Source organism: Struthio camelus, chromosome 3, assembly GCF_040807025.1.
Source record: "Struthio camelus isolate bStrCam1 chromosome 3, bStrCam1.hap1, whole genome shotgun sequence".
In the NCBI taxonomy this organism is placed as follows: Eukaryota; Metazoa; Chordata; class Aves; order Struthioniformes; family Struthionidae; genus Struthio; species Struthio camelus.
In genome coordinates, this window is record NC_090944.1 from 10,007,697 (window position 1) to 10,024,772 (window position 17,076).

Consider the following 17,076-nt stretch of genomic DNA (forward strand, 5'->3'; position numbering starts at 1 on the left):
ACATTCACTCCGCTCCTTAAAACAGCTCAGCCAGCGAAAACAAAATAAACAGGCAGGCCAAACATCATCGGCTTCTATTACCGTGCATAGGCTCCTCCATGTATTTTTAATCTTTTGCCCGGCTATTTCTTGCAAACTTGATTAATAACTGCGAATGTTGCTGTACGGTAATATACGATAGCACTTAACGCTTATGAAGCTCCCTTTCAGTTTTATAGTATCGGCGCAGCAGGCTATACTGAGCGCCGCATGAGCGCATTTATAAAAAGCTTATTACAGCATACAGTGCGAGAGCTGTTTTTTTAGCCCTGTATGGAAAACCAGTGCTATTAAATGTGATTATTTCCTTTAGTAGGGCAGTGTAAACAACTCTGTCATTTGTTTTTATAAAGTCATCACTGCCATTGCATACAAACTAGCACTGATTGACAAAGCCAAGGAATTCACTAGACGCTGTGCAATGCTTTTAAAAAACACTGGCAGACCATGTTTACGTTGCAGAGGCCTCTGAGCGTTTCAGAGTAACTGCATCTTATGAATGTGATCAATGCAGCAGCTATATAACCTTCCACTGGCAGAATTTTCCACAGCAAAACTTAATTGATTCCATTAGCCCCTTTTTATTGTGTGGCTTTGCCTGCAGATGAAAACAGAATCACAAAGCAAGCCGCAATATTCTGACCAAGTGTGCATCTATGCGTACAAGCAAAATGAGCTGCCAAAAATACACTTTAGGTGACGTGTAATACTTTTCCTACTATTCAAACTATTTTAAGTCAGCCTGCAGGGAATAAATACCCTTGCTTTATTGGTTAGAGAAGTGATGTTTTTACAGATTTTGAGGATATTCTGGTATCTGCAGAATTTAAGTAAGCCTTCCTTATTATGAAAGATTATTAAGGAAATCCAGTTATACACCATTGCTTTGTATTTGCAAGATTGATCAAATCAGTACCTAGCAGAGCAGCGTGCTGTGCAGTTGCCTTAGTGTAACGTTACCCCTGAAGCATAAGGACAGTTTACGTGTTAACTTTGTTTATTTTTTCCCCATTATTTAGAAGTCCTTAATACACTTTAGCCACTTATATGGATTTATGTGAAAGCCCATGATAGAAAGAACTTAAAAAAAATATTTTAGTAAATATGAATGTGGGCCTCAGGAAAGAAAAAGGTCTTAGTAGGGAAGGAACAGAAAGATCTGGAAGAATATGAGGTCAGTAAGGGCAAATCTGGAGAAGGGAATGTAAAGTACCAGTTGTGATGTGGAATACGAAGAATACTGTGCTAAATAAGTCACTCAGTCTTGAAATGGCTAGTCGATAACACAATAATGCACAATGTGAGTACAATGTTTATAGGTTTGAAATCTGCTTAAAATTTCTGCAGTTTTAAATAAAGGAGAAAACTTACCCTCAACAAAAAATTACACTGAATCACAGAATGGTTGAGGTTGGAAGGGACCTCTGGGGATCATCTAGTCCAACCTCCCTGCTCAAGCAGGGTCACCTAGAGCATATTGCCCAGGATCACATCCAGACGGGTTTTGAATATCTCCAGAGAAGGAGACTCCACAGCCTCTCTGGGCAACCTGTTCCAGTGCTCTGTCACCCTCACAGTGAAGAAGTTTTTCCTCATGTTCAGATGGACCTTCCTATGTTTCAGTTCGTGCCCGTTGCCTCTTGTCCTGTCACTAGGCACCACGGAGAAGAGGCTGGCCCCATCCTCTTGACATCCTCCCTTCAGATACTTGTACTCATTGATCAGATCCCCTCTCAATCTTCTCTTCTCCAGGCTAAATAGTCCCTGCTCTCTCTGCCTTTCTTCATATGGAAAGAATTATGTTCCAGAGATACACTCCGTTGTTTGCTACAGAAAAATATCTAGGTGAGCAGCTTGAACTGGATGCCTCTCTTCCAGATAGCTAAAGTTACATAATATCAGTCCCAACCAAAACTGCTTTTCTCTGCCTTCACCTGCAGGGAGGATTTGTGGCTATTCATAAAGTTCATCTTCAAAGCAAGAGTTCAGGATGACAAACACACACAAATCCTGAAGTGACTGATACAGAGGATATTTATTGAGAAATCTGTTAGGAAAGCTACAGTTCGGCTGAGAGAAGGGCCATGTCATGACGGTTTTGATGAAGTGGTGAGATCTGTGTTGAAATTTCAGATTTTCAGTAGAGAAGGATGATAATGGCAACCTAAAATGACGCGTACGGCACAGGCCACTGAACACCACCCAGTAGTTCATGCACTTAGAACAGAACTTGGAAACTCACCTATAGAATATTTTGCATCACAGCAGGAAATCTTGACTTAAAAACCCCAGGGTAAGCCTCAGCTGCTCTAACATCTCCAAGTCCAGGAAATGTATGGAGCTGTGAAAAGTCACACCGTTGAAGGAGATATCTGCAAACTGGCCAGCTGCTAAATCTTGGGCTACCAGTTAACTGGCTACAAAGTGTTAATTCAGTTCTAGCAGGTGTTTGCATCTCTGCTGGAAATAAACGCAGTGGTGATAGACAACTCTGGGAATAGCTTAACAGCTAATGTATGTCAAGGCCTTTGACTTTTTCTGTCTGGGTAGGATTTGGCTCAAGATTCAGAGACACTTTAGGTGTCCATGCGTAAGTGTTTGCATACACATATGCACCAGGCACCTGATCTCCAAAGTCTAGCAAAGGTTTTCTGTTCAATAGACCCTGGAAATTGGAGTGAATGAGCTCAGACTGACAGAGGCAGTCACTTGGTCACTTAAATTGCTCTGTTGATGGATGGTAGGACTTGATTCAGCTGTCCCCATACAGGTGCTGCCTGCCAATTGAAATGCTCTGCAGCATCTAAGACACCACATGGAGCTTGCAGATCTGACACAGGTCTTTTGCGAGGGCAGAGGCTGTCTGGAGAAGCACCTAGAGATCAGGTGGATACATCCCAGGACCTTGCGAATGCCACTAGGCACTTAGATCCAAGCCCTGTATGAACCAGCTGTCCAGGACTATTGTGAAAGCTCATAACCTGATTTACAAGGAGACACTGACGTACAGACACCGAAATGCAGGTGTCTGCATCACCTTTGCTTGTGTCAACAGATGGGGACTGGTTATAGAGACACAACCTGAAGCTCCAGCTAGGGAAAGAGAAGCAGGGCTTATAGCAAATCTGACCATAAGAAAACTTGTAGGTAGATTGGTTGTTGCATTAGCTCTTTTTTCCTGTAATTGCTACAGCATAGTGGATAAATAAAGAACATGTGTAAAGAGGCTGCTTGCATTTTCATGTTCTCCCTGGCATGTACGGTAGATTCTGTTCTACTAAATTGCCCACTGTTTTTGACATCCTTCTGTAAATCCCAAGTCACTGCATTATTCTGAGATACAGTGCTGATGGCTCTTCTACGTCAGTTCCATTTTTAGTTTAATTTATGTAGCTTAATCTATGTCTAAATGCTCATCTAGATCTCAAATGGAAGGCAGATGAACGGCTGATTAATCTTCCCTCCTCTCTCTAGAAACTTGTCTCACACAGATTACTTTACTGTATTATCTTCTTCACTCTTCTTCTGAGGTAATAGATACAACTGTTGGTACAGGAGTTCAGGCCTGTTGGTTCTAAAAAGAATTGTGGCACTTAAAAACCTCCAGTTCCCTTGACTGGAAAACCTATTTAGCACCTGCTAATGTCATTTCATTAAAACTGGAGAAACAGTGAGTGTGATCTGAAGAAAATGTGCTCAGAGATGTCTTGTGTACCAGGCCAGTCACAAAATGTAATTGCAGTGAGGCAATCCTCACGGACCCAGTGTGTTTACAGTTATGCCATGTAGGGATTGGTTCCAGGCTCTATTATTTGACATTTTTATCAGTTATGGGGAAGAATATGGAAAATGATTTCCAGTCGCTAGCAGCTGACCCATAAACTGTGGGAGTGGTAGTAACAAAGATGGGGCATTGGTGCAAGTCTATGCTAGTGATTTAAACAGCGCCAAGGACTAAGCACGGAACATAATCTTCTATGTATTTTCCATAATTTCTAAATATTTGCCACAGTCGAGTAGCACTCTTCCGAACAATTCCTGTAGTCTGGGAGGTGGAACAGGCCAAGGACAGTTCCCCGCGGGCAGATTGGACATGGCTACACTGTTTGGTGACGGAAGGAGTCTAACAGCATTGCCGTGGCTGGGCTGAGGTCCAGAGAACAGGCCCAGGCACTATTCAGTTGACTGGTATAGATGCACCAGACTGCTCTGGATCACTTAGTAACAAGGTACAAACAGATACGGTCAATTTGGAGTGTAATTATAGGGATAAAGGACATGCATCACACTTCAGGATGAGGGATGCATAGTGGCAATACATTCCTGAAGAGCCCTTGGGAGTCACAGTAGCATATCTCTAAGGCGGGAAGGTCTAATAGGGCCCTCGGACATACAAATCAGGGATCAGGAAACTATACTACATCTGCACTCGCTTTGGTGTGAACAGTACTGGGATGCTGTATTCATTATTCCCATCTTCATTAGATAGACTGGGCAGAAAAAAAAAGTAAAAAAAATAGGTAAAATGTCAAGTTGAAAAAACTGGAGAACGTTCAAAGAAGGGCAACGAGTGCACTTACAGGATTAGAAAACATGCTTCATTTTGATTAACGCTGAGTCTTGTTTGTCTTGGCAAAGAGGGGTGAGCAAAGTCTACAGCAGTAAGTGTGGGTAACAAAAACTGGGTAACAGAAGTCTCTTCATTTTATGAAGATAAACTAAGATTTAATGGGTGGGAGCTGAAGCTACGCTAGAAATAAGGTGCAAATTTTTAACGGTAATTGAGCACAGTAATCTGCTAAAGCCTGTAGAGGATCTTCTGTCACTCTGTGTTTTAAAATAAAAAAGGATCATTTTTCCAGGATATGCATACTGCAGCACAAAATCTAAATCGTTCCTCTTGGCTTTATAAAAAATGTATTATCAAGGAGATGGTTTCATAGAGCTTTACTGGTTCCAAGTCACAGCAAATTTTGCTGCACTGGAAAAATACATCTATCCTAAAACACAAAGGCCAGCAAATCTGACTGCAAAGGAAAGGCTTATATACATATATATCAAGTCCTGGGAAAAAAATGTGTGCATTTTGGGTGAGTTCTTGGAACTGGATGACTGGGAATCTGTGTGGGAACCCTGGCTGAAAGGACAACAGGTAAGCCCACGTCCCTCTTCTTCCCTCCCTCTCCTATACGCTTATCTTTTTCCATCTTCACACTGGTTCCCTAAAGATTCTCAGCATATGCCATAAAACTACAACACCGGGAATACTGTGATTAGTACATGCGAATCCAAGAACTGTACAGTTATCTTGGTCTAGGCTTTCCTCTGATATACAATGCTTTTCAACTCAATTTATATGTTAGCACATATAAAGCCCATGATAAGTGTGAAGTGTAATATATTACAAACAAAAAACAACCAGATTCTGCTGCTTGCTTGGCCTGGTAAATCCACATCAAGAAAACTTTCAGAGTGTGACTTTTAGACACGGCTTATTGTTATTTAGTATTTAGGATCCAGTTACAAGGCAGGAACACACTGTGTAAAATGCCATACAAACACAGAATGAAAGACTGTTTCCTGCCTGTAATAGCTGTTATCCAAGTACAGCAACAGCCCCGCTGTCACTTCTCTAACCACTGTTTTGGAGTCCCACTGCCAATCTTTTAATGCCCTGTTCTGCCACTGTCAGCCTCACGGACGAAGCAGCTGAACGCAATAGGTAGCTAAGCAATTTTTCCCGTAAGAATTAATATAACAGAAAGGACACTTGTGCAGAGATTTAAGAGATGCACACAATTTAAATACATGAGGACAGCAGATATGGCATGCAGGAGGCACAGACAGGAGCAGGATCACTGAGGTCACTGACTGGAGGAGATGCCGGCTTTTCAGCAGCTGGCATTTTCAGAGCAGATCAGGGCTCCAGAAGACCTCAGCCACTTCATCTGTGAGGCTGAACGCCCAAACATTACTCTGCTTTCCTGTCCTTCACCTCTGATTGACCTTGATTCGTATGAGGAAGAGGACAATGAAAATTCAACCACCGTTCAGACAGAGGCAACAAGAACGCTCACAGTAAAAGATTCACTTGGGGCATTCAGTCTCACAGGTAAATACATTCATTCTTCCGGGAAAAATTGCATTGCTATCCATCGTAACATTAACTGATGCATTTTTCAGAAACATTTTCTTGGCAGATAGCGCGGTATAGGTACATATGGCGAATCAGAAGAAACGGAGACAAGTGGAGGAACATTTTTTCACTACCGGTCAGTATAAAACCAGTGAATGTCATCATTTTTAATGGCTTCTTAATACAAAGTAAATGTGAATTAGGAAACAGCATGGATAACGCTACAAATGCAGGGAAACAGCTAATTAGGTGAACATCTTTTAAATGAAATTCACACTTTGCTATTGAGCCTTTCTGATTCTTAGTAACTTTTACTGTCAAAAGGTCACAGGGCTATTTATCGTACGTGCCTCCATATTCCCTCATTCTTTATTTAACAGATTTTCTTCAGGTTCTTGCAGATTTTTTTGGAAGTCACTTGAGGTTTTCTCCAGCCCTGTTTCTCAATAATTCGAATCGTATTAAAAATTTAACAAAACATGAAAAATAGATTGCAATAGTGGAACTACTTGCACTCAAAAGAGCATGTTGTTCACCTTTCAAACACAGGAATAACAATGAATCTGAAGACTGATAAGGGACAGCTTGCCTCACACCAGGCTCCCATCTGAATTTTCAATTGTAAGGGAAGCCTAACTCCTAAAACATGAATTTCCTGCTTCTCCAGATTCTTTCGGAAACATCTGGGAATTCTCAATATTGCTATAAATATCCATTATAAATATTAAAAAATTCTATGTCTCAACCTATCATATCCTTGTAAAATCCAGCTTGGCTATCAGCTGAATGGAATTGCATTCCTTTGTCATGGACCATTTTTTGAGAGAATTATCTAGCCTTCCTACCATAGACTAGGCATTAATCTGTCATTTTATCATGTTCTCTCTTATTCAGCCAACAATCCAACTTTTTCAAAACCCTCCAGATGAATTTTGCTTTGAATTATTCTCATTTTTTTTCTATAACCTCTTTGCTCCTTTTCACTTGTGCGTTATCTCTTCCTGTAGCCCGAAATTCACTGTGTAAGACCCCTGCCTAGTTCACAAGCCTTCTTTGCAGTGTGAGGTTTTTATATGTATTTCCCTTCTGTCGGTTGACCACGACCATATGCAGAGATTGAACTTCAATTGTTTGAAAACCAAGACACCATTGTTCTACCGTCTGTAAGTCTTCTGCGTTAGAAACCTGTACTGGTGATGCTGTACCTTCAATATGCATTGTGTGTATTATCCCCTCTCCCCCAAAACAGAGTGGGTATTTTCCTTAAGTGGTTATACTCTGTCTGTGTGCTCATTCTGCTTTTTTTTTTGCACACATACCTGCAGACAATGATCTCCTGAGCAGTATGGTACTCAGAGCATCTTCTCTGTAATAAAAAATACTGCGCAAGATGAGTGTGATACGTTACGTTAACTAAACGTAACAGGGGGGTTTGCTGCATGTGTCAACAAATAAAAAACTCTGGAAAAGAAAGAGATCATGGTATTATAAATCATATCACTGCATGAGGCGCTTGTGTAAGGCGTTCTGCTGAGCACGTTTGCGCAACCACACAAACTGGGGGCAAGGACAAAAGGCCGGAGTGGATGCGAGACGCACGTATATCCCAGCAGCGGTACGCGGAGTACAAAAACTCATCCTGAGGCAAAGCCCATGGAAAAAAAAAAACCCATAGGGTGTCAGGGTGCCCAGGGGATCCGGAGCAGTGAGTCTAACAGCCAGGCACGGGGAGCTGAGAGAGCAGGGTCACTGCCAAGAGGAAGCCGGCAGAGCTCAAGGGAAGGCTCCTTTTGGGTCGGGATACACAACATGGGGCACATGAGGCCCCCCCCCAAAAAAAAAACACACAGCCCGGGAGCGGCCGGTCCGGCCCGATCCGGTCCAGGCCGGTTCCCGCCGGGGCAGGTGACGGTTGGGCGCGGACCTCGACGGCGCGCGCCCGCCTCCCCCCTCCCGCCCCGCCGGTGCCGCCGCCGCCGCCAACACCCGGCCCAACAGCCAGCGCGCGCCGCGCCGTTCCCCCCTCCCTCCTCCCCCCCGCCCCGGCCGCTGCCGCCGCCGCCCGACTCGGGGGCGATGTCCACAGCGCCGCGGCGCCTCCTCCGCACGCTCGTCAGCTCCACCTTCAGGATGGGCGACTCGGCCTCCAGGCTGCCTCGGAGAGAAGAAGCGCTCCCCGGCAGGAGCCAAAGGATCCAGGTGGCAGGTAGGGACGACCCCTCCCGCAACCCCCCTCCTCCTCCCCCTCCTCCTCCCCCCTCCCCGCCATCCCGGCTCGCCCCTGAGGCGGCGGGGGAGGGGAGGCGGCGAGGCCCTCGCGCTCGCCTCAGCCACCGCGCACACCGCGCAGGCGCGCTCCCTGAGAGCGAGCCCTACGCGCATGCGTGCGGCCCTCCCGCCCTACAGGCGGTGTCTGCCCGCCTCCGCTGCGGAGGTGCGGCGGGCGCATGCGCGCAGGGACTGTGGCGCATGCGCTCAGGGGCGTCGCCCCGGTGGGGAGCAGCATGGCGGGGGCGGCGGGGAGGAGAGGAGGCTGCAGTGGGGAATCGGAGCTAGGCTGCTTCCCGGTCAGCCTGTCCCGCGCTTACTGTTTTGTCTCCACCTTGCATTCCTTTCTGCATCCTATGGGATGCACATTTATCCCTGTAGTTACCCGCACAATACCTTTTCCTATGCACTCCTGTAATAAGAATAGCGGTGGACTGGTTGCTGGACCTGCCGGCAAGCACATCCCGGTTGTTCTCTTGGCCGTTCTGAGGAAAAACAGATTAGGAAAAAAAACATTACTTGCTTTTCGTTATATCTAGACTTTCTGTTTGTTTTTTACTGAGGCCTGCAATGGTGTATAAGTTTTAAAGCATATTTTCCCACGCCTTAATTTTCCTGTAAAATACAAATAAATAATACTGAAGCCTGGTTTGAGTGCTTTAACAGTAGTGGTTTTAAAGTGTTTCTAAGTTCTTAAAAAAATCTTGATGATTTTTTTAAACAGTTTTCCAGTATTCTTCCTTCCATTTGGGGTAAGTGTGTGCTGTCAGGTAAACAAAGTAGCAACCTTTGAATTAAGCAACCAGTTTTGCCTGCTGTCAGCCTTCCTAGGCACTGAAAACATTGCAAGATTACTATCATCACTGCTAAATAAGTATTATAATGACACCTAGATGCTCTCATATGCACAATCATTTTTCCCATTTTATAAGGCATTTACTTATAACTATATTTGCTCCGGGCACCTAAGCTCTCAAACAAAATCTATGAACCTTAAATTTGTTTTGAACACATACGGTGCTGGTGGGAGAGTAGTTAATGACTGATGGCATAAGCCAAGTGAAAGAAGTGGATGAGAACATAGGAAAATCTTAGATTGCTTAGATATTTGGGAAAATGTTGAAGGCAGCAAAAAAGTAGTGCTGAAATTAAAGGTAACAAGAATAAGATTGTGTATGATGTGGAGAAGATGGAGTCTAAGTAGGATCGCAGACACGGGGTTGATGCGATTAAGGCAATGAGCTCTAGAGATGATACCAACAGTGGCATATTGGTTAGATCGGATTGTCACCTTCAAGTTGCTTGCTGATAAAAGCCTGGGCGGAAGATACGTTGGGCCCAAATTATGGCTCCCTAGGTAGAGTAATTTTCTGCTGTTGTACAAAAGACATGCACAGAGGAGAGTATTTTTTCCTCACTTTTTTGTCTGCGCTCCTTGTAATGCAGCAAAGTATGCAGAGTGCCTTATTTGCAGTGAGAGCACATTGGCAGCTCATACGCAACCTGGCATCCGCTGCAATCCGAGGTCCTCCCCAGCAGGGCTGTCATTATTCTGCACCAGTGCAGAAGCTGTACTTCTTGTTGATCTTTCTGAGGTTTCATTTGGCATAGTCCTGAAATTTTTTAAGGTCCTACTGGGCTGAAGCTCTACTGTTCGGCCTGTCTACCCTCACCCCCAATTTAGCGTCGTCCTCCCATTTGCTGAGTGTGCTTTCTGTCACATCACTCATATTATTGTTTAAGATATTGGCCCCAGCATCAGCCTATGGGGTAACCGAGACATCAAGATATTAATCACTGCCTTTTGAGTTGGTTGGTCCTGCCACTTTTCAGCGCCTAGTGTCTAGCAGGCTGTCCTTGCACCCCATAATTTCTCAGCTTACAAATACACATACTGTAAAAGACTCTGTCAAATCCTCTACTGAAGTCACTATGCATTACATTGCATCCATTGCTTTGTCCTCATCCACATAGGCAATCATTTCACTTCAGAAGGCAGCTCAGCTGATCAAGCATGATTTGCCTTTGGTAAATTCATGTTGACTATTCCTGATTGCCTTCTTGTGCGCTGTGTGTCTGGAAATGGATTCCAAGAGGACACGCTCCATGATCTTTCTTGGAACTGTGCCGGGGCTGACCATTTCCAGACATAGTTCCTCAGTCCTCCTTTGCCTTTCTTAAAGATTTGGTATTGTGGTAGTCCTTTTCTAGCCGTTAGAGACCTCCCCCAATCACCATGGTTTTTCCAGATATTATCAGATCTAGATATATCACGGTGCTGTACAGTCACATCAGCCAGCTTGCTCAGCATCCCTGGAAAAATCCCATGTGGCCCCATAGATTTAAATACATCTTGCTTCTTTAAGTAGTCACAGCCTATTTCTCCCTGCACTATTTGCTGCCACACTCCTTCCTGACTCTGCTGGTACATGCAGAGGTCTTGGCGCCATCTTTCTGAAGACTTAGGCAAAAAAAGGTGTTGGGTACTTCAGTCTTTTCTGTATTATTTATTACTAGGTTGTCCTGCTCATTCATCAATGCACCTAGTTTTTCTCTGAGCTTTCTTCTACTACTATCATTTTTGCGGACAAATGCCTAAACCAGAGGTGGCTGTGCCAGCTGGGTCAGGGGATTGTCCTGGGATGTGTTTACACCAGTTGATGGTTGTCGTCTTCTGTGAATGGCACCTCTCGGCTCTCCGCAACTCCTGCACATTGTGATAATTGTGTTGCCCCTCTTTGCGCATCTGGGTCCCAGTGGTTCTGATTGCTGCTGTTTTTTAGGTGTCAGATAAATTAGAAGTTGAGCAGGAGTGTCCTCAGCCTCTTTGTGAGATCTGTCATGTGGCAGGGAACCTCTCATGCTGAGAGTTCCTGATCGCTGTTCCCAAACTGTATGAATGCAGAGACCACTGCACACTGCTTCCTGCTGTACTGCAGTCCAAAAGAGGGAAAAAGACAACTGACTGACAGGCTTTAAAGTCTTGTGAAAAGTTACATAGCATTTATTTTCTATTTTAACTTGGTGACCAGAGCATTAGGTGAGACTTGACTTTGTGATTTTGTTTTTTTTTTGTTTTTCTTAAGGTTGTTGCTAATTTAGGGTCTGAGTCTGAGCAAATTACGCAGTTAAGCCTTGTATATTATACTGATTTCTGTGAAGTGACTGGAAGTAGTTGGTTTCTGATATACAAAGAGCTTGGTTTGTAGAAGTCAATGAAACTGGGATAAGTACCATACTGTGAAATGAAAACAATAAAAACAATAGAAGTTTCTCATACTGTCTTTGTGATCTAGTTGGATTTGCCTGATCTTCAACAGGTGTCTTAATCTAGGAATTTGAGTATGTTTTGCTGTTTTCTTGCAGTAGAGCTGCTGCATTCATTTTTGAAAATTTTCTTTCATATGATTTTTATATAATGGTGCAATATAATGTCAAGGTGTATAGTAAAATTGCATATTATTTATTGCTAATACCTGCTTAGTAGAACTGTAGTTTTCAGAATTAATTTTAGTTACTATACTGCTGAAACATTGCTATATTTTTGTGAGTAGATGAGTATATGAGTATATATTATTTAGACTGTTAAAACTTCAATCGACTATTTTATTTTAGGACTGTGGTAGGGGCACTAGTCATGGAGCCCTGACAATGTGGAAGGACTGTCCTGTGCAAGACTTCATATAATACCATATATGTATTCTGCATGTCTGTGTGTATACATATATGCGCTCGCTCGCTCGCGCTCTCTCTCTCTCTCTCTCTCTGTATATATACATACAGAGACACCTTATTTTATGTTAGATACAATATATATGTGTATGCAGCAGCATCAATGTGTGTAGTGTATTAATGGAGTTTTTGAGGCAGACAAGGTGCACCTCATGGGTAGACAGTCTTACAGTTAATCTATTAAACTGCTTGGCTTTTTATTTATAGATTAGTTGAGTAATAATTATAAACTTGGAGGAGGTCATTGTGAACTTTAACCTGACCTTCTGTATAAAAACAAGGACAACATCTCCGTGAATTAATTCTTGCTTGCATCAGACCATGCTTTTAGAGAAAACTTTGATTAAAAATGTCCTTTGATCGAGAATCCACTGCAGAATTTTATGAATTATTCCAATATTTCATAACTCTCTCCATTAAAAAGTGCATACTTTGAGTTTGTTATATTTGAATGTCGAATCATTGAAACTTGTTACAGTTTTCTTTGTGACGGTGAAAAGCTCTGTAGTATACTTTCTGGTTTACATGACGTACTTCAGATCATAATTAAATTGCTGGTTTACCTATTTTAAAAAATGCCAAGACTACGGCCAGACAGAAACTAAACAAAGTGAACTTTTTTAGTCTACTAGCAGAAGGCATGTTTTACAGTCCTTCATCATTCTTGTATCTTTTCCTTAAACTGTCAATTAGTTAACATCTTCCTTGAGTTACGGCTATCAGAAATAGACACAGGATTTTACTGGTAATAGCGTCAGGATCAGTGACAGTCTTATTTCTAATCAGTATTTTGCTATTTGTTTATCAAAGGATAACTTTAACCTTTTAGACCAAAGCATTTAACTGATTGTCTGCTGTAAACTTAAAAGTGTTTCTGAATCATTGGTATAGTATCTTATTATATTTTTAACTTTATGAATTCATCTACATTTGGTTTGACCATTCCATTTAATTCTAAGCCAGTATATTTCACATTAAATTCACACAACAGTGAATTTTGGTTATATGTAGAATTAGTATTTCAACTTGGCCTACTGAACTCCAGAAAAAGTTGTGCTGAATGATTTTGCTGAGCCATCAGTACTAGAGAAGAATGTGGCTAGTAAGCATAGCAAATTGAGATTTGAATAGGCTGGATCTCATTGTTTTATATTAGTTCTGTACTCTAATCTAGCATGAACAATTCAGCTTTGGTTGCCTTGATACTGTTAATACAGATATGTGATCTTTGAGTGAAAAAGTGGGATCATCTACCTAAATTCATTAAAGTTAGGATATGGTGCTCAGGGGGCAATCTAATCAGTGTGTATAAATACCTCATGGGAGGGGGTGAAGTGGGTGGACTCAAACTTTTCTCAGTGGTGCCTAATGTATGGACAAGAGGCAGTGGGCACAAATCAAAATAAATGAAGTTCTGTGAGGGTGGTTGAACCCTGGAACAGGTTGCCCAGAGAAGTTGTGGAGCCGCTCTCCTTGGAGATATGCAGAACCTGACTGGACAATGTCCTGAGCTACCTGCTCTAACTGACCCTACTTTGAGCAGGGAGGTGGGACTACATGATCTCCAGAGGTTCCTTCCAACCTCAGCCATTCTGTGATTCCACAAATCCACCTCCCCATAGTGGTGATGGTAGCAGCAGTGTCCATCTTTTCCAGGATCCTCCTGTAATTACAGAACTCCCTCAGAACCTGGGAGATCTGGGTTCTTAGTGATCCTCTTCTCTGGGGAGGCTGTAATGACATGCTGAGCAAATGCTTCAAAATACACAGCCAAAGTGCAGCCTGGAAGATAGCACCCTCTTTTGTGACTGCAGCACTCCCAACTGTCACCTTTCCTTGATGCTGGATCCAGATCCTCTAATCTATTCTCTTTTTGGCCACATGACTCTCGTATTTTTGGATGTATAACTGTCTGATCAGTAGTAGAGTAGGGCATGCTCTCAGTCTCACAGGATACTCTTGAGCCCTGCTGATCAGAACATAGTTTAAAAATGTGTCATGTTTCTCTAGGCTGAGTGGAGGCTGAAAGCTGGCCATCTCATTTTATGGTGAGTGCATTAGTGGACATCACAACTATTGTAGACCCATCCTGAGAAGAGGGATTAAGAGACTGGGTGCTCATTGTTCCATATACTTGCAGTTGAGATAGATTGAACCTAAATAATGTGTACTGGGTCAACCTCTGGAAACACTTCCATTTTTCCTCAGGTTCCTGGAAGACATATGAAAGCTATGCAACAGAGATCGCTTACTCTTCCTTCAGAGAAATTCCCTTCTTTCCATTAAATTTATGCAGAGCATAGGCAGATATTTTTTGAGGACTGCTTTGCTCTTCCTAGTCTGTCCCCTTCCTGTTGAAGTAGCACTTGTTTTTCACAGGATTTAGACAGGGTGAATGGCACCCAAATTGTCTGTATATGCATGAGGAATAGTATTCGTTATATTCTTACATGGCATTTATTTCACATGAGATTTTTAAATGAGATGATATTAGGAATGCTATGTCCCCTTAGGAACCTCACTTTTCTCTTGTTTAGTTGATTTTTAATGCTGCACACAGTTGGAGGCCTTTTGAAGCCTTGTGGTTTCTGAACACAATGAATATAAATTCAGAAAAGGAACTAGCCCTTTATTATGGAGCTTACTTTGCTTCTATACCTGTTTGTTTTAGCAGAATTTCTTTCCGTGCTAATCTTTTTTACCATCCTTAAGCCAATGAACAGAAATCATTGAGGTCAGACTAGCGGGCTTTGGCCAGGCTAGTTTAACTTGTTCTGTTCCATTTGCCTTTGAGGAGCTGGCTGGACTGCACACGCTGCCAGCTCTGCAGGGAAGAGGTGCTACGGCTAAAGCACATAGCTTTTCTTATGCATGCCCGTGGCCTGGTACGAAGACATCCCACTGGAATTTGATCCCTGTGGGCCTGGGCATTGAGTCATCAAGGGGTTTTCTAAAGGAAGAATTTGAGTTGCTTCCGTTTTAATTGGGAGGTGTTAAATATACCTGAAAGTACAGTTTAATTCAATTCTAATTTTTAAAAACTGAGTATTTTTGGAATTCACGCGATAAGAGATCTTTGCATTTTGCAGAGCTAGGTGTCATTAGAGCATGGGATAAGGACACAAGAAACATCAGGCTTTAAATAACCTTGTGACTGCAAATTCAGAAAGTCTAACTTCAAATGAGGAAGCCCGACAGGATGCCAAAATTTGCCATTTTGATGGAGAAGCTGGCATTCTGGAATAGGAGGCCTGAATTCTGCTTGCTTCATCTTAGAAAAAAGGCAACAGTTAGTTAGTGTGTGTCATTAAAATTTAAATTACGCTGACTTGTAGTGGTATAGGGGCCATTAAATTGGCCAAGCTTACTGGAGCTGGCTGAGCTGTGATCGTTGACTGTCTTTATTCTTAAATCATCGATACTTGGCTACCAAGGAGGAAAGGCAAAAATAGAGAACTGCTGAATGGGATAGCCTGATCTTTTGTTATTTGTAAATTGTCTATGTTGCAGCCAAAGAGGCAGTTCTTGTCGCCTGTTTATACCGTCTAGAGCTAGGGAATCTGGTCCTTCAAGCTTATTCAGGCCTAAACATGTATTCAGTGTTTGCTTGAGAAGTTTTAAACAGATTTACACTGATGTTCTGATAATCTGCGGAACTGTATAAGACAGAAGACCTTGTAATAGCATTACTGAAGAAAACGTAAGCTTAATGTTTTTCAGAACATTGTTCGGTAAGGTATAAGCAATAAAATGCAGAGCAGTTGATTTCTTTTTCCTTTATAAAATATAAAAATTAGATAGGGAGATCAGTATGATGGGACTGTATCGTATCCAAAGTACAGATTGTAGAGTGAGATTATGCTTCAGAATGAAGTGCACAAACTTCTTGAAATATGATTTCTCTTAAGGTTTAGAAGGCGTAATTTGTTTTAAATTTTCCATGGCTTTATTTTCCTGACACAGTGTTTTAAGTAAAGGACTATCTGATTACCCATTTTTACTAAAGGTTATATGGAATATATGTTAAAAAATACGAGACATGACTTCCCTAGGAGTACAGCTCAGGAGCATGTTGACTAACAACATCATATGTGGTATTGCGTTTCTTAAATTTCAATTTACCTTTCTGATTCAGAAGAGTTAATTACTTATGCCTTCATTCTAAGAAACAGTCCTTGCCTCAGATTCACTCAAGCCATCAATTTCCATAAGTTATTAAATTTCATTAAAATTTCACTGGGTATGCTGAGATTCACATCAGAAAGGATGTAAAATAGAGTACGTTTCTTTGCTAAAGTACCTCAGTCCCAGTAATTGTTTATTATTTGAAAGGCAGTTTCTGGAAATCTGCGGTTACAATATCTTTACAGGTAGTTGTGCAATGGATTTGCCTGAAAATAGTGCCTGTAAAAAGTTAACATGCCATGGATTTTTCTCTTTCGCGTTTTTGTTTGCCCTTTTTCAGTTTCCCTGGTATTTTTACCTAAATGTTAAACAGCTCCGTTTTCAAGCCAGATATAAAACTATAAAAATTCTACTGTCATTGAAAAAAACCAGGGATTACTTTTTAACCAACCATTGCATTTGCATTTTGGAAGGTGTTGCAAGGAGAAGCAAAGGTGAAGTCGGTCTGACGGGTTTTGTTGTTGTTTGTGTGTGCTCTTTGCTCTTGGCAGCTAGAAAACACAACGAAAGTTAGCGTACACACACCGTGCATGATACATGAAAAGTGTACAGGAAATATGTTTACAGAACTGCATATCCAGCTGTCAAATGCTGCTCCCAGGGTAACGCTGCATTGATGAAAAACCTGCACTTCCTTATCACCGCTAAGTACGTTGTAATATAAAGGGCTACGTCATTCACCAGTAAGCCCTCTCCAGGAAAAAAAAAAAAAAAAA

General features: G+C 42.1%; 1 protein-coding gene across 13 annotated transcripts in view; it reads left to right on the top strand.

Annotated features, from left to right (window-relative positions):
- The first annotated feature begins 1,831 nt into the window (after positions 1–1,831).
- The window catches only part of MSRA (methionine sulfoxide reductase A), a 302,387-nt gene continuing 287,142 nt past the window's right edge, over positions 1,832–17,076 (top strand). For 2 of the 13 annotated variants that reach the window (XR_011139953.1, XM_068936883.1), the window contains exon 1: positions 4,898–8,381. Coding sequence is in view for 10 of the 13 variants with exons in the window: in XM_068936883.1 (XP_068792984.1) it covers positions 7,829–8,381 (553 nt within the window). In the remaining 3 variants the exon portion in view is untranslated. Of the gene's footprint in view, positions 8,382–17,076 lie in introns of all 13 variants that reach the window. The other 11 variants (XM_068936880.1, XM_068936882.1, XM_068936881.1 and 8 more) reach the window with 11 other exon arrangements.